This window comes from Tenrec ecaudatus, chromosome 4, assembly GCF_050624435.1.
Source record: "Tenrec ecaudatus isolate mTenEca1 chromosome 4, mTenEca1.hap1, whole genome shotgun sequence".
Taxonomy (NCBI): Eukaryota; Metazoa; Chordata; class Mammalia; order Afrosoricida; family Tenrecidae; genus Tenrec; species Tenrec ecaudatus.
The window spans coordinates 69,312,984-69,334,330 of record NC_134533.1 but is presented as its reverse complement, the minus strand read 5'-3'; the positions used below and the strand labels follow the sequence as shown (position 1 = coordinate 69,334,330).

General features: G+C 51.6%; 3 protein-coding genes across 6 annotated transcripts; 2 read left to right on the top strand and 1 right to left on the bottom strand.

Annotated features, from left to right (window-relative positions):
* The first annotated feature begins 7,464 nt into the window (after positions 1 to 7,464).
* Positions 7,465 to 10,527, top strand: ANAPC15 (anaphase promoting complex subunit 15). 4 transcript variants are annotated; one of them, XM_075546214.1, is made up of 6 exons: positions 7,465 to 7,589; positions 8,652 to 8,710; positions 8,863 to 8,992; positions 9,535 to 9,594; positions 9,919 to 10,056; positions 10,201 to 10,527. In XM_075546214.1, exons 3-6 carry the CDS (start codon positions 8,873 to 8,875, stop codon positions 10,246 to 10,248), a joined length of 366 nt encoding a protein of 121 aa, XP_075402329.1. In that variant the 5' UTR covers positions 7,465 to 7,589; positions 8,652 to 8,710; positions 8,863 to 8,872; the 3' UTR covers positions 10,249 to 10,527. The 4 variants fall into 4 exon arrangements, with proteins under 4 accessions (XP_075402329.1, XP_075402331.1, XP_075402328.1 ...); XM_075546213.1 differs by lacking the exon at positions 7,465 to 7,589 and adding an exon at positions 7,675 to 8,023; XM_075546215.1 differs by lacking the exon at positions 7,465 to 7,589 and adding an exon at positions 8,094 to 8,247.
* On the bottom strand, positions 10,519 to 16,911 carry LOC142444876 (transmembrane O-methyltransferase homolog). The gene is made up of 3 exons (XM_075546207.1): positions 13,092 to 16,911; positions 11,832 to 12,028; positions 10,519 to 11,383 (listed from the first exon to the last, which is right to left on the bottom strand). Exons 1-3 carry the CDS (start codon positions 13,348 to 13,350, stop codon positions 11,063 to 11,065), a joined length of 777 nt encoding a protein of 258 aa, XP_075402322.1. The 5' UTR covers positions 13,351 to 16,911; the 3' UTR covers positions 10,519 to 11,062.
* LAMTOR1 (late endosomal/lysosomal adaptor, MAPK and MTOR activator 1) lies at positions 15,401 to 21,029 on the top strand. The gene is made up of 5 exons (XM_075546212.1): positions 15,401 to 15,559; positions 19,278 to 19,423; positions 19,674 to 19,751; positions 20,077 to 20,203; positions 20,413 to 21,029. Exons 1-5 carry the CDS (start codon positions 15,518 to 15,520, stop codon positions 20,503 to 20,505), a joined length of 486 nt encoding a protein of 161 aa, XP_075402327.1. The 5' UTR covers positions 15,401 to 15,517; the 3' UTR covers positions 20,506 to 21,029.
* The last annotated feature ends 318 nt before the right edge of the window (positions 21,030 to 21,347 follow it).

Below are 21,347 nucleotides of genomic sequence, written 5' to 3'. Positions count from 1 at the left end.
TCCACACGCAGTGTCTGCTGGGGAGCTCCTTCTCACTGCGACGTCCAGTTTCCTTTCTGCTGAGGGCTCGGGCCCAGGGAGCGCTCTTCCAGAATGCCGCTCAAGGGAGCCTTTCCTGATGTCTCCTCATCCGCCCGGGATGTGCGTCTTCAGCCCGAAGGCTGGCCAGCAGCAGGCCCTCCGTCAGCGCCACGCCCTGAGCCTGCAGACCCCTTCAAGGCTTCCGTGCTTTGGCGCACGCTGTTCCATACTCTCTAGAATATTCCTTCCTGACTTCTCCTCCTGCGAGCTTCATCCCCTGCATGGAAGTGTCCCCACTCCCCTCCCACACATTGTCCTTCTCAATGCTTCCACTCCTCTCAGCACCGACCTCCATGGTGTCAAAGGCTCGTTTAATTCCTTTAGGCTGGGCCAAACAACACCCACCCTTTGTGTGTAGACAGTCATTCATTTTTTTAAAATCATTTTATTGGGGCTCACACAACTCTTATCACAATCTATGCATGCATCCATTGTGTCAAGCACATTTGTACATCTGTTGCCATCATCATTCTCAAAACATTTGCTTCCTAACTTGAGCCCTTGGTATGAGCTCCTCATTTCCCCCCTCCCTCCCCCACTCTCCCTCCCTCATGAGCCCTTGATAACTTATCAATTGTTATTATTATTCTTTCATGTCTTACACTGTCTGATGTCTCCCTCTCCCTACCCCCACTTTTCTGTTGTCTGCCCCGCAGGGAGGGGGTTGTGATTGGTTCCCCCTTTCTCCCCCCCACCTTTCCCTTACGCTCCTGGTATAGCTACTCTCGTTATTGCTGCTGAGGGGTTTATTTGTCCTGGATTCCCTGCTCTTATCTGTACCAGTGTACATCCTCTGGTCTAGCCACATTTGTAAGGTGGAATTGTGATCATGATAGTGGGGGGGAGGCATTTAAGAACTAGAGGAAAGTTGTATGTTTCATCGTTGGTGTAGACATTCATTCTTGAGTGGCAACTAGCAGGCACTGTGCTGGAGAGGGGAGAATTAAAGATGAACCAGATAAAGACCTCGTTTTAAGGGCCTCCGTATTTTTCTTTCTTTCTTTTTTCGGTTTTCTTGACATCTACTTCACCGTGCAATTCGATACCTTACAACTCAACGATTTAAATATATTTAAAATAGTTGTGCAACCATCACCACAGTCCATTTTAGAGTATTTTCTTCATTCTTGTCCCCAGGATCACCATTACCCCCCACTGCCTCCCCTGCCATACTCCTAAGGAACTATTAATCAAGCTGCTGTCAGTATCGATTTACCTATCCTGGATTTCACATAAAGAAAATCATATACACAGAAAAAGCAAGCCCAACGATGACAACAAAATAGAACACAGGAAACCTCAGTCCAAGAAAAGTGTAACAGAAACGAGTAAAATTAAAATGGGTCCAAAGGCATCGTGATGCTCTTTATGCCTCCTCCACCAGGCTGCGGACTCCCTAAGGGTTAGGACTTGGGTCGCAGTCATCTGTGAGTCCCCCACCGCAAGCACAGACAGCCCACACGGGAAGCTGGTGAAGTTACCCGTAAGATTGACGTTCTTGAGTTGTAGCTTCAACTCTGACAAGCCTTTTCACTATCCCAGTGCCAGGTTTCTTATCTGCTAAGCAGGGACTGGGTTACCAGGGCTGGGAGATAAAAGGGGTTTTCGAATGAGAGACTTTGGAGACCAAGAATGCCGCAGGATATACCAAGGATGATGATTTCCACATTCTTGTCCGACCCCCACTGAGGTCTAGCCATGCTTGCCGAGACTTGTGAGGAAACGCAGGCCTGGGGAGACTAGGGCAAAGATTTGAATCAGAGCCTGAAGCATGGTTGGGAGCTTTTGCTAGAGAAAATGGAAGCTGGGGGAAGAGGAGAGATCAGTCTGGGGTCCCCAGAAAGTCAGCAACAGGGCCAACATGAGACCAAGCATGCCCAGCTCCCATCCTGTCCCCTCTGTCCCAGTGCCACCAAGGCCTCCTCCCACAGGGCCCCTAGTTTTCCTCCTCCCCTTTCTCCCCATGTCCAGACATTCAGTTCTGCTCAGAGGAATTCTCATTATTCTTCAAACACATACTCTGCTTTCAGCTTCATGCTCTTGCACATGAATCATCTTTTTGTGCATCTTTGTGATGGATGGAATTGCGTCCCCTCAAACTATGGGTTGGAATCTAAACCCCTATGTCTAGGAATGCGATCCTGTTCAGAAATAAAGTTTTTCCTTCATATGTTAACTCATCATATCTCAGTAGAGTGGATTCTAAATCTAATCACTTCTGAGTTATTAAAACAGTAGACACAGAGGCAAGCAGACAGGACAACAGGTGCAGTGTGGCAATGACAGATAAGCCTAAAAGCCCCAGTTCCCCAAGAATGGCTAGCTTTTAGACACTGAAGTAGGCAAAGAAAAGTCTCACCATAGAACCACACCCTGAATTTATAGCCTTCTAGTCTCTTGCACGATGAAGAAATAAATGTTTGCCCTTTAAAGACACTCATTTGTGTTATTTATATAACAGCAGCACTAGGATACTAAAATAATCCCATTTGCTCCCTTCTCTACCAGGAGAATTTCTAATTATCCCTCAAAGCCCACTTAAATGTTTCCTTTTCTTAAACAAAAAACCTCAACTCAGTTTGTTCGTTCCTCCCGTCTGTGTTCTCTCGTAGCAAGAGAGATAGAAGAACTTTGACATCCACTCTCTTCTATAATTGTCTTGGTCTTCCCTGGACTGTATTTTTCTCTAGGGCTGGAACTGCTTCTGACTCATCTCTCTATCCTCAGGGCCTGACATTCAGTTGGCACTCCGTAAAAGTCAGCCTAACAGTGGGCTAAATGAATGAGTACAGTTTATTTACTCATGCATAAATGAGGCACATCTCTTTATTGTTCAGTCTTAGTTTTCATATTCTTGAAATGAAAGGGAGTGCTGGCTAGCCCTGAGCAAGGGTAGCTGATGGATGAAGCATATCAAACAAAGAGCATCAACAGTGACTCAATTGCTAGAGCCAAAAAAAAAAAAAATAGGAGGTGCCCCAAAGATCTGCTTCTCGCTTCACCTCTCCTCCTCCTCCTCTCAGCTAGCCAGTCATCGTGACTTAGAGAACCTGGCTGAAGACCTTGGAAAGACTATCTGTCATTGGGGAATTTCCATCTGGCTAAGGCTTCCAGGAAGGATGGGAGGCAAAAAAAAAAAAATGCCAGAGGTAGGGATCTGTAAGGGAGGAAAGCAGGGATGACCGTTGGGGCGTAGCAGATGAGGTACCCAAGAAAAGAAATACTTCAGGCTTTCTCTGAGCATCTAGAGACCATTAAACTCCTGCCCCTGAGGACCTCATGGTCCACTGGGGGGAAAACAAAAACAGAAATCCAATTTTGTTCAGAATTAGGTTGTAGTGGATCACTACCTTCTTCATGACACTCTGTTTACTTGACTTCCAAGACACCACCCAATTTCCGAGACTTTCTATGTACCTTCCTCCTCAGAGTTGTTTGCTGTGATTACTTCAGGTTTCTTCCGAATCTGAATGCTGGAGGAAATTCTTTTTCTTCTACACTCACTTCCTTGGTGATCTCATCTAGTCTCATGACTTCAAATCCCATTTATATGCCGATGACTCCCCAAATTGAACATATTCCAGCCCAGAACTCTCCCCTGATGTGCAAAACCATGCTCCCCTGACTTCTCTTTTTAAATAGGCATGTTAAACTCAACATCTCAGACTCGAGTCTAAACTTCCAGCTATTTCTGCTCACACCAGGATCCCTCAGTCTTTCTCATCTCACAAAGTGGCAACCCAGTGGGATCCAAGGATTGTAAATAACAAACTCCAAATCCAGAAGAGGGAAGAGCATCAAAGCTTACATTCAAAATACCTGGTTTGCAGAAGGCTACGGATGACAGTGGAAGCCCAAAATACATTTTCAGGATCCCCCACCTGGATTAAGTCTCTCATGGATTCCCTCTGACCATTGTCCAGGGAGGTAAACAGCCTGGCTGTCAGAGAGCGTTGTAAAGTTGATTATGGCAGACATATATAGTTAGGTTAAAATGTAACACCTCCCCCAATAAAATGAATACAAAGAAAAAAAAGCAGAAAATATTAAATCTATAGAGACACTGGCTGGATTCATGGTCCCTTTGGGGTACACAGGGGAAGCTGAAAGGAAAAGGGGGAGTTATTAACATTGAGTACAAGACTGAAGAAAATGCTCTAAAACTGATTATGGTGATGATTGTACAGCTCGTCTTATATGTGATTGAACTATTGAATTGCATGATATGTGAATTATATATGCAATAAAATTGTTGGGAAAGCATTTTTAAAAAATAATACCTTATCATTTGATCTCCCCTTTTGACCACTTTAAAGTTGTTTCCGTTTTTAATATGTTCTGCTTTCTTTTCTATGGAGGTTTTCCTGTTTTGTCATTGTTGTTGGGTTTTTAGCTTGTGTGTTTCTTGGTTTGGTTTTGTGTGAATTTCTGTATATAAAATCCAGAACAGGTAAATTTATAGAGACTGTAATTGAATTAATAACTACCTAGAAGCATGGAGGTTGTGATGGGGAGTGGAGTTGTGATGGGGAGTGGGGTTGTGATGGGGAGTGGGGTTGTGATGGGGAGTGGGGTTGTAATGGGGAGTGGGGTTGTGATGGGGAGTGGGGTTGTGATGGGGAGTGGGGTTGTGATGGGGAGCGGGGAGCTAAAATGAGTACAAGAAAAGGAGGGAAAAAGTGGTAAACTCTTTCTTCCAAAGTGTTCAGGCCGAAATGTTTGGCTCCTCTCTGATAGTGTACATTCAATCTGCCAACAACTTCTGCTTCTCGACCTTCGAAATACATTAGGGATTTGCCTTTCTGGTTAGGCATGCGCAAAGCAAGACAAGGATGCAGACACTCCAGTTCCCTTTTACACTGCATAGACCACATCTCTGTGAAGATGGTCAGTGTACTAAAACGCGAAGGGCTTTCTGTAAGAAGTGTGGCAAGCATCGACATCACAAAGGGACCCAGTAGAAAGGGGCACATGGAAAGAGGTGCTACAGTGGGAAGCAGAGTGGCTATGGTGGGCAGACGGGCTAATTTTCCAGAAGAAGGCTAAAGCCACAAAGGTGCTTGTGCTGAGGCTTGAATGTGTTGAGCCTAACTGCAGGTCCGAGAGGATTCTGGTCATTACAAGATGCAAGCATTTTGAACTGGGAGGCAAGAAGAAAAGTCCAAGTGATCCAGTTCTGAGCCTGTGGTTTATCTTTTTAATTTGCAAAAGTATAGAATCAATAGAAGAATTATCTGTACGAAAATATACCGTAGTTTTTATTCGGGGGGAAAATAGTCTGAATTCCGCCACTTCTGCCTCCTCTAGATTATTATAGTAGTGTCCCAACTTGTTTCCCCAATTCTTTTGCTCTGGTCCCCCTGAGATTTACCGTTCACAGAACAGCCAGAGTGCCTCTATTAAAATTCAAGTCAGAACTAGATGAATGGAGCTCAAACAACCAGAACAGAAATCACGAGAACGCTCCCGCACTATGAAGAATGTCACCAAGGTGTGTGTAGTGTGTAGAGATGGTTGAGCGGAAACCCACACTGCTCTGTAAACCTTTGCACAACAAACCTTTAAATCAGATTCTATGGCTCCTCTGCAAAGGAACCTTCACCAGCTGCCCAATGCAGAGTAAAAGGCATCGTCCTTCTTAGGACCTGCTGTGTCTGTCTGACACCTGCGGCATTGCTCTCCCCACAGGACACTGCTCCAATCATCAAGGACCTTTGCACATGCTATTCTCTCTCCACAAAGACTCCTGACTCCAAATGTCAGCAGAAGTCCCTCCCTCTCCCTCTCTTTCTCCTTTCCGGCTCTTGCTTTAGCTCTTTCCTCAAAAGTCACCTTCCTGAAGAGGTGTTGCTTGGCTCCCCCAGCTAAAAGAAAACATCCTCCTCCTACCTACATGTTACTTGTTACTCCCACTTTTTTTCTCAGTATTTATCACAACCTGAAACTATCTTTTATATATTAATTTTCTTTCTCATTCAAATGGGATAGAGCTTTTTTGTCTTTTGATATTATAGTATACTCACTCACAATAGTTAGCATATAGTAAGGCACTCGGGAGTTATTTGTTCAACGAATGAGTGAATGAATAAATGAAAAGGGTGGATAAGGAAAATTTTACTCTTTAATGAAGAACTTTATAAGAACCAGAACTGCCGGTTACTAAAACATAAACACAGGTGATGTACCCAGGACACATGATTTATACACCTATTACCCCTCAAACGTGAGCTCAGGATAAGAAAGATTTTGGGCAGAGATTATGATGCGGGTTAAAGAGCTTGAAACTGAATCAAGACAAGGACCCAGGGCTGACTTGCCAAAGGTAACTTATCTGGTTAGGACAGGACTGGAACTGCTATGATTGCTACCCGTGATGGGGGCTCTTGGGGGATGGGAGTTGGTTTGAGGATCTCCAAACAGACGCTGAGTCAGAAGTTACTAGGACAGAGGCTTCTGCCTAGGAGTGGAAGAGATGACAAGGTTGACCATGAAGGGCAGCTGAGGTGTCAGAATCAGAGCGCTGTGGCTGACGTTGACTAGTCACACAAGCGTGGACAGTGGCAGACCATGTGTGGGTCTGCTCTGGCTTCTCACTGGACTGTAAGTTGTTTTCGCTTTTTTTTAAGTAATTTTGCTTTGAGTTTATGGTGACAACTAATTTTCTAGTTTATTTCCTTTCCTTTAAAAACAGTTAAACCACTAACAGGTATAACACCATGGCATTTCATCTCATATGTACATGCTGTCGCGTGGCAGAGGACCAAAACTTGGGGTCAGGGATCACATTTCTAAATGTATTCCCAGCTTCTGGAATATGATAGGGAGGCAAATATTTTTGTTGGAAGGCATAAATGAATTCATGTGCTCAAAGGGGAAACTGAGGCAGAGGGAAAAAAAAAAAAAAGTCCATTGCCCCAGAGTCAATCATACAAGACAAAGTCACTCCTTTGGGTCCCCGAACGTAAATCTCGCGGGGAGCAGAGTGCTGAATCTTTCTCCAGGAGAAAGGAGGGCCTTAAAATAACCCAGATTCTCAGAGGCGGAAGCTCGCTAGTTTTCTCGCAAGCCGTAGTGGCACCTATTTTTTTTATAATCATTTTACTGGGGCTCGTACAACTCTTATCACAATGCATCCATCCATCCATCGTGTCAAGCACATTTGTATATTTGTGGCCATCCTCATTCTCAAAACATTTTCTCACTACGTAAGCATGGCTTTCTCGGCTGGAGCTGGCAAGCAACTACAGGCCGGGGGACGAGGGGGCAGGGTTAAGCGAAGCCGTTGGTTGGGGCGGGGCCAGACGGAAAGGCGGATTGGCTGAGATTAAAGGAGGGGGCGGGACACATGGAGTGGGCGTGACAAATTCTCCTAACGCCACATCCGGTCAGGCGGGGAGGAAGCGGAAACCCAAAGGCTGCCTAGGTTTGACCCGGGATTTGGGCGTGCTCTTCCGCCCAGGCAGATAGAAGTGCCTCCGGGTCGCCGTCGGCCGTCGCCGACGGGCGCGGTAAGTACCGAAGCCGGCTGTGACGGTTATTTCTTTGCCCCTTCCCCCGTTCCTTCCCCCAGAAGCGCAGTTTGCATGGCCCATCTCCTCAGGAACTCCACGGCTCCACCCTTACAGAGCTACACCTAACCGGCCGCTTCCTCGAGGCCAAGCCCCACCCCGCCATACAAGACCCGTCATTCGTTGGCGTCACTTCCTGTTACCTGGCGATTCTAACAATCTATTGGCTCTTTCCAGACCCCGCTCCCCGCGCGATTAGCAACCCTATAAGGGCAAATTCCTGCCAGAGTCCCGCCCCTGCTCTCTTCCGGTTGGTCAGCCCTGCGGTCATTATCATAATAAGCAAACAAAACTCCCTAGCAAGGATGGGCGGTGGCTCCTCGGCGGTGGGTTGGGTTAGGAGAGCGAGGGCCGCAATCTCTCACTTCTGGGAGGTGAGGGTGGGCCCTCTGGTTCCCGTGGCGATGGCTGGAAAGTTGCCCAGAGAAGCGGCTTTTCCCGCATCGGTCAAATGAATCAGGGCAAAGGCAGGGCTAGACGTAGATTCTTTCCTGCTCGGCCCCCCTAGTGCCCGGACTGGATCCCTTTTCAGCGGGAGTTCGGAGCTCCTGCTCACTGTGTGGCCTACAGCCAGTCACTACCCTGAGCTTTCACTTTTGTCGGTCAAAGGGTTTTAATTCTGACTCTGATCTTTCTGATGGGCTCCCTCAGCCGCTCAGAGCTGAATTTACTTATGTTTGTTTGTTTTAAAGAAAACATGTTCATTTACCTACCTGTCAATTCAATTACCTATTCCAAAATGTCTAACAGAAGCCCAGCCCACGCATGATACTGTCATGAGACAGGTGGTTTAATGTCCCAAGATGGGACAGCTTAGAGAGGAGGCAGTAGAGACCCCTACTCTACGGATAATTTCTTAATTCCTTTATGAATTCCTGTCTCTACACCTGCCTCTCATTCGCTTTCCTCCTTGCATAGATTACAGAGTATTTTAAAAATCTGTTATGGAATTATCAGAGTAACACAAAGGGTAGGATACTAATTATTGTCCCTATTCTACAGATGAGGTAGCTGAGGCTCCAAGCGGTTGGTGACGTGACTTGACCAAGGTTAAATAGCCAGTAAGTGATAGAGCCAGAACTGGAACCTGCCTGACTCCCCCAGGGTTGAGCTGCTCCCCTGCTGCCTTCTCCGCTACCCCCTCCCCATGTCAAGTAAAAGCCACCAAGCCTCCCACCCAAAAGAGCTGGATTTACTTGAGCCTTTCCCTCAGTCTAGGAACCATGTCTACTTTGTTTCCCTCACTCTTCCCCCGTGTGACTGAGACGCTCTGGTTTAATCTGGATCGGCCCTGTGTGGAGGAGACTGAACTGCAACAGCAGGAACAGCAGCATCAGGCCTGGGTGAGTGAGGATTAGCCTTGTAGAGACACTGTAGTGCGTGTCTCAGTCAGAGACGCCCCTCCACTGAACTTGGCCCAGTCTTGCTAGACCTGACTTGGAGAAACTCTGAGCCCTGAGCTGAGGAGAAGCAAGCTGGGGGCCCAGGATCCTAGGATTTCATCTTTGCTCTGCCCTGACAGGTTGTTGGGGATGATGGGATCTTCGGGCAGACGGAAACCCCAGGCTTATGACACAGCTCAGGCCTGTGATCCTAAAACACAGGAAAGAATCATTTGGATTACTTATTGAGGACCTAACAGATGATATGTTCTAGACCGGTATTTTCCTACCTCACCCTCACCATAATCTTGTGAAGAAACCAAAGCCCAGAAAGTTTCAGTGGCTGACCCAAGTTCATAAGTAAATGGTAGATGACAGGAAAGACAGGGATTGGGTCTTCCTGAGAACTGGAGGTATCAGCACTATGGGATCTTCTTGAGGGCCATGCTCTTGATCTGCTCTGATCGGGCCCTGGCCTTGTTCCTCTCTCTCTTCGGCCATAGCTCCAGAGCATTGCAGAAAAGGACAACAACCTGGTACCTATTGGCAAGCCAGCCTCAGAGGTGAGTGGCACCAGCCGGCGGGGTTGACAGGCCTAGAAGACACCAGGACTCTGCTCTCATTTCAAAGGTCCTGCCTCTGGCCTCAGAAAAATTTGGGTGAAATAGGCATTAGAGGAGGTGGACATTGGGGACAGTGGAGGGGTTGGTCTCTTATCCATGCACTAAAGTCCTGCAGAACATGTACCAGCCTGCTAGGCCTGAGGTGGGTAGGGTTTGGAGTTTTGGCATCAGTAATTGGTCCCAGTTTTGGCATCAGTAATTGGTCCCAGAGAGAGGCTTGTAAGTAGGCCTGTAAGGTCCATAGGCTCTCCCCTGCCCCACCAGCACTATGATGATGAGGAGGAAGAAGATGATGAAGATGATGAAGATAGCGAGGAAGACTCAGAGGATGATGAGGATATGCAGGACATGGACGAGATGAATGATTACAATGAGTCACCTGACGATGGAGAGGTCAATGAGGTAGGTAGGGGTGTGCACATAGGACTTCCAGGCCCCCTCCCCTGACCTTTCATTGTTCCTGGTGCCCAGGGGATACAGACATCTTGGCTCAGCTGGAGGCAGAATGGAATAGGCCCCTGCTCACCCACACCGGCTCCTCCTCAGGTGGACATGGAAGGCAATGAGCAGGATCAAGACCAGTGGATGATCTAGGCACACAGGAGTGCCCTAGTGACATCCTGGCCAGCCCAACCCACCGTGCACCCCCTGCAGAACCAGCTGGGGGTCCCAGTACCTAAAAGCTGAACCTTGGACACTTCCACGAACGCTGCCAACGCCTGGTCTCCTGGGCCTCTCCCAGGTCAATCGCCTTTCTTGAATCCCTAGGGCCTGCACCCACCCCATCTTCCTGGCCAGTACGTCTCTCCTTGGCTGCCAGGTCTAGTTTATTTCTGATTCTCTTTAATAAAGACACAGGTCTGGTTGACATTTTCCCCGTCTCTATTCTGTTTGTGGGTGAGGCCCAGAGGACCTTTGTGTCTTTTCTTAGAGTTTTGGGAGAGGGTACTGAAGGGACGCCAGGTAAGACCTAATTGACCAGGTGGGCTAGGGGCTCCTCTGGCCAGCTTGTATCCAGCCCCTCCTACAGGGCATCTAACCCACCGTCTGCTCTCTCCTGTGATCCTACCCATGATAGCTTTCTGAGGGAAGGCTGGGAGGCCCTTTGGTCACCTCCTTTACTGTCAGGAGAGGGGACTAAATCCCAGAGGTGAGGTGGGCAGGGGCTCACCAAGAGTCACCAGCAAATAGCTGGGCTGGGGGCACAGTTCTCTTGCTTCTCAGTCCATGGCATGTACTCTGGAAGGAAGGAGACCAGTGGGACCCAGCAGCCTGAGGGACCTTAGCCCCTGGGACATGAAGCCCAATAAGTGTCAGACCACAAACTGGGAGGGGAGGGATGTGTGAAGAAGGTCCTTGTTGGGCCCAGCATTAGAGGAACAGCAGTTAGAACCCCTGGTCCTGGACCTCAGCCAGGTCCAGTGTAGGTCAGCTGGGCAATGCCATCCTTGATGGTAGGGAAGTCTGGGAGGCTGGTGTGATGGAGGCGGCAACGGTAGCGGCCACAGCTCTTAGCGTACTGTAGGAAGCGGGGTGCACCAGGGAAGAGCACGTGGTCAGCTAACACAGTAGCACCGGCTGACATCAGGGCATGGGCCTCCAGGAGCTGCAGATCCCGCAGGTAATAGCGGGGCCGGTGGGCCAGAAGCACCAGCTCCCCCCGGCTCAGCCCATGCTGGCTTTGCAGGCGCGGGATCACCTCCTCTGAACTCCCCACGATGAGCTCCACCTATGGGTGTGGGGAGAGCTGGAGGTGAGGAAGGAGGACTGCTCACCCCCCAACACCGCCCCCCCGCCAGGCTCACCAGGATCTAGCTTTTACAGAAGGTTCACAGGTGATCTGTCATCCCATGACCCAACCAGGACCAGCCCTGCGGTTCCCATTGGTGATGTGAGGATACCGAGATGCAAGGGACAGTGCTCTGCCCTCAGCCACACTGCTAACGAGGCAGAGCTAAGGCTTGGACATTCCCTTGCCACACACCCGGTACTACTCTTAACTGCTGCCCTGTCACCCAGTAGGAAGTATGTGCAAATGATTTGGGACAAGAAGAGATCCTCCCTCCAGGATCAAGGCCCCCAAATGGAGTTGCTTCCTACTCTTTAGACAGGATCCCCTCAAAAGGCAAAGCCTGCGGTGACTGAGAAGTAAACAGGTTTGGGGAGGTGGGACTAACCATGTGCTCGTCAAAGCCAGCCAGGCGGATGAGTTTTTCAGCCACGGCTGCTGTGCGTGGGTCCCGCTCCACAGTCAAAATGCGGCCACCGGGAGGTAAGGCGCGGGCAATAAGGAGCGTGGAATAGCCACAGTGGGTGCCCAGTTCCAGCACACAGACGGGAGCCTTCTCCTCCATCAGCCGTGTCAGGATCTGACCTGTGGGGGGAGAGCTATTGCAGAAGACCTGGGAGGGGCTCCTGGACCCTTGAGAGAAAGAGATCTCAAATGCCTACCTGCCTCCACAGCCTGAAATCAACTGAGCATCACCTTTCTCCTGAACCCTAGCCCCAGCTGACCCATGGTCCCCTGCTTTCTCCAGTCTGGTCTCACACCAGCCACCGGGAATTTTTCTAACCAATCTTACTGCATTGTACTTTGCCTCCCATGACTCTAACAGCCCTGGAAACTGAAGTCGGGATCCTCAGCGTACCACTTAGAGTGTCCCCAAAAGCTGGTCCTATCTTTCCAGCCTCAAGTCTCCAGGCTTGCAACTAGCCTATACCACAGCCACCGCAAACGACTAATTTCATCTAGAATCAGCTGTGCTGGCCACCTTTCGCACCACATTTATCTATGTTGTTGGCTGTGTTCTCCCCACCCCATCTGTGCCTGCCTAGCCAACTCAAAAATACAGTCCTTCCAGGTTCAGTTCCATCATTGCTGGGTCCAGGCAAAAGTGGCCCCTCCATCTTCCAGGCTCCCAAGATGCTTTTGCTAGACCTACTCATTTCACTCCTTGTATTTTTCAGTGACTATCTTTCTGATCTTGAACTTGGAAGGATTTCTTAGCACTCTTAAACAGCACTCATAAAAACAAAACAAAAAAACAGCCCTCATGTTGGAAGCTGTATCTCGGCTAAATCTAGGCAGACGGCTGCCCTGTGTGGTGGGAGAGAAAGATCAGACCCATACAGTTGCCAACCAGTGTGATATGGATTGTGATGGCTATTCCCTGGAACTGTGCCCTTGTTGAGACTCGCATCTAGGGCTCATTCATCTCTTGGGCTACCACGCACATGCCTAGTACAAAAGAGGTGGCAGTAGATTTGCCAAATGAATGATGACAGCCCAACCCTCTCATTTCAAATGAGAAAAAAAAACAAACAAGAAAAACCTGTATGATTTTACACAGTTACACAGTAAGGCAGGGGCAGGTCCTCGATTGCCTCTCTTTCATCTTGGGGAGGCTTCCTGGAGCAGGAGGCTAGGGAACACTGACCTTTGACAGGCCCTATGTGGCCTAGGTATTCACAGCATCTGCTCCAGTGGTCCAGGGTGGTGACGATGTGACCAGGGTCCCCAGGCAGAGCATGGGTAAGCACATAGCTGAAGGCTCGTTCTTCGATCTGCAGCCCTGACAGGCAGTCTCGGAGGTTTCTTAGCAAGACTGTGTGTACCAGCAGCCGGAAGTGGTGCCGATAGCGCACCAGCAATGTCACCAGCAGCGGCAGGAAGGCCAGCGCAATGGCAGGGGACATGGTCCCCACTGGGGCCCTGAGGTGAGATGGAAGGGAGGAGGGAAACCCACAATTTTCCTACATTCCCTGCACCTCTCTCTGTCCAGCTAATCAAGACTTCCTCACAAACATGTACACACACATCACACATGTTTTACTCCACCAGCCCTCCTCTTTACAGTCCCCCTATAAGGGGTGGGAAGATGCGTCAGTAGTGCTGTTGGGTAAGAATTGGATTGCTAATGGCAAGGTTGGCTGTTCAGCTCTACCAGGTGCTCCGTGGGAAAAAGATGAGGCCATCTTTCTGTAAAGATACACCGCCTTGGAAGCCGTACATAGGGTCGCTGTGGATCAGAATCCATTCTGTGGCAGTGGATTTGGCTTTTAAGAGGGATGGGTACCTTCTCCTTTTCCTATGCCCCAGCCCAGCTTCGCCCTCCTCCAGATCAGACATGTGCAAGAACCCCGCCTGTGGTGGAAGCTGAAAGTGAAGGTGAGAGAATGCCTGAGTGGGTGAGTGATGCTGAGCTGAGACGGTGTGACAGGGAGCCCACGCTCAAGGGCCCTGCTTACCTGCGTTGGAGGCTCCTGCTTGGGGAAGACCAGCGTGCAGGACAGAAGGGGGAGTTCTTGGAGTGGGGAAGAATCGTGAGGCAAGAGGCTGGGCCTGTTCTTAATTATTGATGCTGAGGCTGCTACTGTCACCTGAGACCTGTAGTTCAAGTTACTAGCTCCAGGAACAGACTAGAACTACGTCCTACCCTTCAGGAGCCTTCAAAGAACATACAAAACATCAGAATCTCGATGTGAGGAGTCATACAAGCCGACTCTGGTGACCTCTCTTCAAACCCCTTGGTTCAGGACACAGTGGATGATGTGAACCAAGGGGATGTGATTTACTCATTAATTAAAAACTCAAGTTTTCTTTAAATAAGTCCAGGGCTTGGGTCATCACAGGGAGGAGACCCATCTATCCCTGTCTTCCAGGAACTCTAAGTTAGGTAGAAGAGACTGATTCAGAAATAGAATACAAAAATGTGGTCACTAGATTGGATGCCACGGGAGAAAAGGGATTTGGGGCTCTTTTGTTAACTCTTGCCTATCCCACACCCACAATTTGCCTGCCACTTAGGCAATTATTTTTCAAAAGAGTGCCTGGCATTCACTAGTAACAGTCCTTCTTGAGTCAATAACCGAATGAATAACACTGCATGGGGCTTAAGCACCGGAAGCTGAAGATACCCAGAGAAGGCAGTCAGGGACATCATAAATGTATTGAGTCTTGAAGTCGGAAGGTAGACCTGGTGGGGAGATAATGTGCTAGGGCAAAAGGACAAAGTGCTGGACGTCATTCTGGTCAAGTGCAAGTATTTCCCAATGGCTGGCAAGGGACACCCTGCCCTTATCCGTATTGCCCTGAGTGGGTAGCAGATGTCTGGCGCAGCAAGCTCTTGAGAGATTGGGACTTTGTGTTTCGGGGTCCAAGGAAAACAGGAGGGTGGTAACCAGTGAGCACTGATACTAAGTTAGTGACTAAAAAGGCTGAATTGAGGGGAACAGGGAATTGACTGCCGTCTCTTCTACCAGGATTTCTCCCAAGGGTTTTAGGTGGTAGTGGTGAAGGTTACAGGTTGCTTCTTTGTAGTAAATCAGCGTCCCAGCTCAGGTTGACAACTCCATTTGCCAACAGGTCCTGCGTCTGGGCACGGGTCCTCTAGGGTCCGTGTGTGCACCCCGACTGTGCGCGCGCCCCGCGCATGGCATTTGGAAGGGATCAGGTGCGCTTTGGGGATAAGACTTGGTTCTGTGTGCCAGAACGGTGGCCTTGCGGCCACGCGCTGAAGTGGTACGGGTCGCGCTGGGGCCTCTTCCCGAGCCAGGCGGAGGCCTAGCAGGACGGGAGGCCAGTCATCTGACCGCCCCTCCCCGCCCCTCCGCGCCCGGGCATCACGAGCCCGGCTGCGGGCCGCGCGCCGCGCGCCGCCCATTGGCTGGCGGAGACCACGCCCGGGAGGCGGCCCCGGAAGCCGGGCTGCGGGCTGGCGCGCGCGGGGCAGGAGCCTGGGAAGGAGTTGGCGGGGGGAGGGGTGCTCGCCTGCGGGAAGCGGCCGCGGGTCATGTGACCGGAAGGGTTTGACGGACGCCGTCCCTCCTCGGCGCCGCGGGAGCGCCAGGCCCGACCCCGGCCATGGGGTGCTGCTACAGCAGCGAGAACGAGGACTCGGACCAGGTGCGGCCGCGGCGGGCGGGGTTCGGGGACGGGGGCTGACTCCTGAGGGTTTGGGGCAAAAGGGAAAAGACAGACAAACAAATCTTGCTGCTGGCGAGCGGGATGTCGGGCTCGCGGAGTACGGAGGCCCAAAGGGGACAGACCACTCAGGTCCGCTGGGCCGAGTCCTTGCGCCTATTAAAGCCCCAGGTGCCCCTAAGTCCCCTGCGCGGGGGCGTGCTGGCGGCCCCCGCCGCTCTCGCGCCCACTCCCTCCGTCTCGCCCACCTCACCACTTACCGCCCCCCGGAGAGCGCTTCGCGCCCGCTTCCCGTGCCGTGGCGGGGCTCGGGACTCGGTGAGCCAAGGCTGCGAGCTAGCCTGGCCCGAGAGGAGCCGCGGTTCGCTGTGCCCGCCTGGGCTCCGAGGTTGCAGGAGGAAGGTCACGTCCAGCGGGAGTCGGAGAAGGACTCGGGATTGGTGGCATCGGAGTAGGCCAGGGAAGGCTGTAGTAGTGCCGAGAGGACTCCAGGAGTGGGGTGAGAGAAGCGGGGGTGGCGTTTGGCCTGCGTGGGTGAGGGTTCCTGTCGCTGACAGTTCAGCTGTAGGTGTGACCCACCGGGAGACACGGGCCGTCTAAATCATCTTCTCTTTAGTGGGGTCTTACTTCTCGCTGGCCTGACCGCCTTGGGTTCGGTTGTTTTATGGAATCCTCCAGTGCTCACACCCTGGGCACGAGACCACACGACGGGCGGTGTCAGGTCGCTCCGTCTAGTGCAGGGGGCGTGGGCTGTCACAGAACTAGGGGTGCTGTGAGTTAGACTCAAAAGAGCCCAGGTAGTGGTGTGGGCTATGCATTTTTGAGCTGCCAACTGCAAGACCAGGGGCACAAACCCACCAGTGACGCGGCTCTGCAGGAGCAGGGTGAGGCGGTCTACTTCGGTAAAGATGTGAAGTCTCAGGAACCCAAAGGGCCGTTCTACCCATAGGATCCCCATGCGGAGGAGTCGCAGGATGGTAGTGCTTTTTTGCTAGCGCCACATCGTGCCCAGTACTTTTCGCTGGGCCTGTGAGAGCAGGAGGCGGCACCACCCCTTTCCGCGGAGAGAGCCGGGCCTAGTGGAAAAAGACCTCCGACGGCAAACGTAGACTGGCAAGGAATGAGTCAAGAAGAGTTCGTGCCTTCCGAGGCAGGCTCCCAGCTCCCAAAGGAAAGGGAGTCCAGGCTTTCTTCTGCCCTTTGGTGGGCGCCCACATGTTTCTAACCCTCAGAGCAGGTGCTTGAGGCTCCATGTGGCAAAGGCCTGCTTCCCTGACCTGAGGTCATGGCCATTTACCATCCTGTTGGCATGGGCATCTCAGGGCTGTGACCCCAAAGTCCTTCTCCTACTTTATCTTTGTCTCTTTATTATAATAATAAGAGGAAATGCACAGCACCTTCCTCTTCCAGAGGACTTTCACAGTGACTCCGTCATACGTTTGCCATTTACGGAGAGGTTCAGAGACGACAAGTGATGGAGCCAAAGTTTCAAAGCTGAGAGGTGGCAAAGCCATGTGCTTTAGGCATTGAACCAAGCCAGGGACTGATTTAAAGCCAGGTAAGCACAGGTTGACTTGCGCTTTTTTACTAGTTAGTGAACCTGTTCACGACAGATTAGTAAGCACACTCATGCCTATGCTTACTGTGCTCACTGGCCACGCTGCCCTTGGCAGGGATGGTAAATGGAGAGGCGGCTTTGATTATCTAGGAAGTGCCCTGCACATGGGAGAGAAACAGATGCTAGCAGGATCTTTGATGGGATGAAAAAAATGAGATTGTTCACTCCAGATGAGTAAGTAAACAAATACGACTCTGCTTACCTTACCTTGGTGATTGAGTCATCCATCACCAGGCCAAGCTGTTGGTTCTAGCCAGGCCCCCCAACCAGTCTCTGGTAGGATAGACAGCGGACTCCACGCAGCCTATGACATTTCCTTGCCTCCCTCACACTCCACTTGCCCTTTGGGGGTGGAAGGTTGTTACTTGTCCACCCCCAGAGTAGGGTTATCAGAGTGTGTTGGCAGTAATGAGGGAAGGCAGCCTCTCTGGCCACATTTATAGAGGTGGAGCTTGGCAAGGGAGGGAACCGTTCCATTGTTAAGTTCTGGTCCAGCATAGACCAGGAGCACTCAGCTTGGTCCCAAGAGTCACAGAGAGGCACTTAGAGAGTACCTGAGAGTAGAAGGGGCCGGCCCTGATGGGGACAGGAAGGCTTCTTCCAGAAGTCCGACTCAGGAAGAGTGCCTGCCTGTGGAGGGCACTGTTCTGCGGGAGCACTAGCCGGAGGTGAGGTTGGAGGAAGTACAGGCAGGCAGGCAGCAGACTCAGGCCTCATGAGAGCCAGCCAGCTTTCCTTACGGTTTAATCTTTGGCAAGCACATTGTCTTTCTAGCCCTTTAATCGTCAGCCTTCATTTTTGGCAAGAGGAAGGCTATCTTGGAGTTGGGAGGTGAAGGGAAAAGTCCACAGCTTCCATCTTGTGCCATTGGGAACTGGATCAAACTGCCTGAGGACCTGGGCAGGAGGAAGTAGCCCTCAGTGAAGAGAGCTGAGGGTGGGGCTGGGCTGGGCTGGGAGTCTGGTAGGAACTGAGTTAGTCCTGAGGCAGAGCACTGAGGAGTCTATGGTCTGGCACCAAGGGTTGGTGAGTCAGCATTAGCCAAGATGCACGCGTGCCCAGCCCCTCTTTGTTGTGGACACCCTTACTGTTAATGACCAGCAGGCCTGCTTATCCCGTTTGTGGCTGACACAAAGCCAGCAGGGATTTGCAGTTCACGGCCTGAACGCATGGTCATGTGAGTCTAAGAAGCGTGCTGGGTTTCATAGAAAACTGAACTAAGACAAGGACAAAATACAGAAGTATACAGGGCACAGGGCTTGGTTTGGTCCCAGGTCAGGTCCCGGGGCATTGGCTTGTCAGAGTGGGTTGGCAGTAATGAGGGAAGGCGGCCTCTCAGGCCACATTTAAAGAGGTGGAGCTTGGCAAGGAAGGGAACCGTTCCATTGTTGAGTTCTGGTCCAGGATAGACCAGGCGCACACAGCTTGGTCCCAAGAGTCACAGAGAGGCACTTAGCGAGTACCTGAGAGTAGAAGGGGCTTGTCCTCAAGAATCATGAGGCTCGGGGCTGAGGTTCAGGTTCCTGTCCTGTGATATTAGGGAAGGCCTTGGAGAGGCTGGGCTGGCCTAGGGCCTTGTTTGGCCATACCGGGGCCTCCCCATCCTAGCCTCGCTAGGAAGACCTGGCACTGGGGGACCAGGGTAGCCTTGTCCCTTTCCCCTCTAGACCCTGTTGCTATTATCTTGGTATCTCCCACCTCTCCTGCCCCACTTTAGGGCCCCCTCACTCCTGGGTGCTGGGCTGTTTTTGGAAGCTCCCGGGCTGTTGTCAAATCCTGTTCTACTTGGATCTCTCAGTGGTCACCAGAACCCTCCCAGGCCGCTTCATGCAGGCCACACGGCCCCCCCGCTCCCACCCAGTCCATCTTAGAGCCCTCCTGGTCCTACTGTAGTTCATCCTAGAGGGCCAGCTCAGTATGGTTCTCAAGGATAGGCAGGAACTAAGTCTTATTTATATTCTACAAAGTCGTACATCTGGGGTATTCCTAGTAAAAATCTCATTGGAGCTGAGCTGAGAAGGGAGCCTCAGGTTGGATTGAGAGTCCAGGGGTCAAACCTCTCCCGCATGACCTCTCTCCTAGGACCGAGAGGAACGGAAGCTGCTGCTAGACCCTAGCAGTCCTCCCACCAAAGCCCTCAATGGAGCCGAACCCAACTACCACAGCCTGCCTTCCGCACGCACAGATGAGCAGGCCCTGCTCTCTTCTATCCTCGCCAAGACAGCCAGGTGAGCTACACAGGCCCAGGTGGGCCGAGCGCCTCCATCTTCAAGGCAGGGGTCACGGGAGCCAGGCTTGGAGCATGGGAGCTGGGACAAGGTCAGTGGAGAGCTGTGTCCCGGAACTCAGCCTGGCTCCAGTGGGCATGTGGGGACGGACATTGGTATCAGATAGCTGTGGAGCTGGCGCCTGGCACCGAGTCCTGTTTGTCTCTCCTGGGAGCACCTGTCATGTTTTCTCTGCCTCCTCTCCCCGAAGCACCATCATCGACGTGTCTGCTGCAGACTCCCAGGGCATGGAGCAGCATGAGTACATGGACCGGGCAAGGCAGTACAGGTGAGCACCTGGCCCGTGGGAGCCCCTCGGGCTCTTAGCGTTCCTCCCCTCCCTAACCCTCTTCTTGCTCTGGAGTTTGGACTTGCCCGGCGTTCATTTGGGTGCAGCCGGGAGACTGCCCACACTCACTTGGAGCCTCCATAGATACATATGTCAGTTGGCCCTGTCACACTCTTAGGCTGCTGAAGTTCAGGGAAGTGGGTCAGTGGATTTGAGATGAGCTGGTGTGATCTTGCTTCTCCAGCTGGATGTGGGGAGGCAGGCTGTCCTGGGCTGGACAGCCTGACCTGACTCTTCCCCTCCCATCCATTGTCCTATTGGCCAGCACCCGCCTGGCTGTGCTCAGTAGCAGCCTGACCCATTGGAAGAAGCTGCCACCGCTACCATCTCTCACCAGCCAGCCCCACCAAGTGCTGGCCAGCGAGCCCATCCCCTTCTCCGACTTGCAGCAGGTGAGCCACCCCTCAGCCCAGCTCCTTCCCTCCTGCCCCTTCTGGGTGGTGGGAGTGGGGTTAGGGAGCCTGGGGGCTTGTGGGTGCCTGGTCACTGTCAACTCACTCTTTCTCTCTGTGCTCCCTCTGACCCTTCTTCTGTTCCTCCGTTTCCCCTTCCCTGCCGCTCTTGCCCCTGGCCTCCCCCTCTCCTGGACTCTCTCTCTCAGGTCTCCAGGATAGCTGCTTATGCCTACAGTGCACTTTCTCAGATCCGTGTGGATGCAAAAGAGGAGCTGGTTGTACAGTTTGGGATCCCATGAAGAGAGGGGGTCCTTGGACAGCTCTTTGTCTTCTCTCTTCACCTCGTCTCCACCCCTCCTCCCCTGGCCCCCCACCTCACTGCAGCGCCTACAGAACCCTAACCTGCTACTAATCACGGAGAAGAGCGTGGAGGAGAGGGGAGAGGCAAGAGGCCTGAACACATGAGGCTAGAGCAAGGGAGGGGAGACCTGCTTGAACCTGGCCTTGAAAGCCCTAGCCATGGGTGGGGTGGGTGCCTAAAAGGAAGGGGCCTAGCAGGTCTTCACCCTTGCTGAAGAGGTGGAGGTACCTCGGGGGGTGGTCACCAGGGGGCCCTGGGGACCTCTCCCATCCCTTTGGACCTCAGATTCAATCCTGTCCCCTTTCCCTGACGCACAGAGAGGGTTTGTGACCAGGGTCTGGACAAGCTTGGATTTGAATGAATTGGGTTTGTATTTCTGGCACCCTGGGTTTTTACATGTTCGGTCATTTTTCTTTTTGTTTTGATTTGTCACCCTCGATAAAAAAAAAAAAGTGTGTTCAACGGTGTGCTGGTTCCAGCCCCTCTGTCCTACCCAACCACCCCACTATTCAATTCTGGCTACTCCAGGCTGAGGTCAGTGAGGCCGCGGGTGGGGTAGCCTCTCAGGGCATTAAAGATGAATCCAGGAGCTAAGGGCTCAAGGTTCCCAGGTGAGACCTGGCCTTAGCCAACTTCAAATTGGGTGATAAAAGAGATGGAGTACGTGTTCCTCCAGTGATGGGGACCCTGTCAAAGTTGAGCAGACTGGATCTGGAGCTGCTCTGGCTCAGTGAGAGCAGGGGCAGGCAAGGGGCTGCACCAGTTAGTTCCCTTTGGAGC

Bases quoted from the DNA above. Each gene is read 5' to 3' on its own strand.
- LOC142444876 (XM_075546207.1), bottom strand. From the start codon at position 13,350: ATGTCCCCTGCCATTGCGCTGGCCTTCCTGCCGCTGCTGGTGACATTG. The intron at 12,029-13,091 runs GTCAGTGTTCCC...CTCCCCCCACAG, and splicing joins CCACATAGGGCCTGTCAAAG to GTCAGATCCTGACACGGCTG. The intron at 11,384-11,831 runs GTTAGTCCCACC...CCACACCCATAG, and splicing joins CTGGCTTTGACGAGCACATG to GTGGAGCTCATCGTGGGGAG.
- LAMTOR1 (XM_075546212.1), top strand. From the start codon at position 15,518: ATGGGGTGCTGCTACAGCAGCGAGAACGAGGACTCGGACCAG. The intron at 19,752-20,076 runs GTGAGCACCTGG...CCTATTGGCCAG, and splicing joins GACCGGGCAAGGCAGTACAG to CACCCGCCTGGCTGTGCTCA. The intron at 20,204-20,412 runs GTGAGCCACCCC...TCTCTCTCTCAG, and splicing joins CCTTCTCCGACTTGCAGCAG to GTCTCCAGGATAGCTGCTTA.
- ANAPC15 (XM_075546214.1), top strand. From the start codon at position 8,873: ATGTCTACTTTGTTTCCCTCACTCTTCCCCCGTGTGACTGAGACGCTC. The intron at 9,595-9,918 runs GTGAGTGGCACC...CTGCCCCACCAG, and splicing joins TTGGCAAGCCAGCCTCAGAG to CACTATGATGATGAGGAGGA. The intron at 10,057-10,200 runs GTAGGTAGGGGT...GCTCCTCCTCAG, and splicing joins ACGATGGAGAGGTCAATGAG to GTGGACATGGAAGGCAATGA.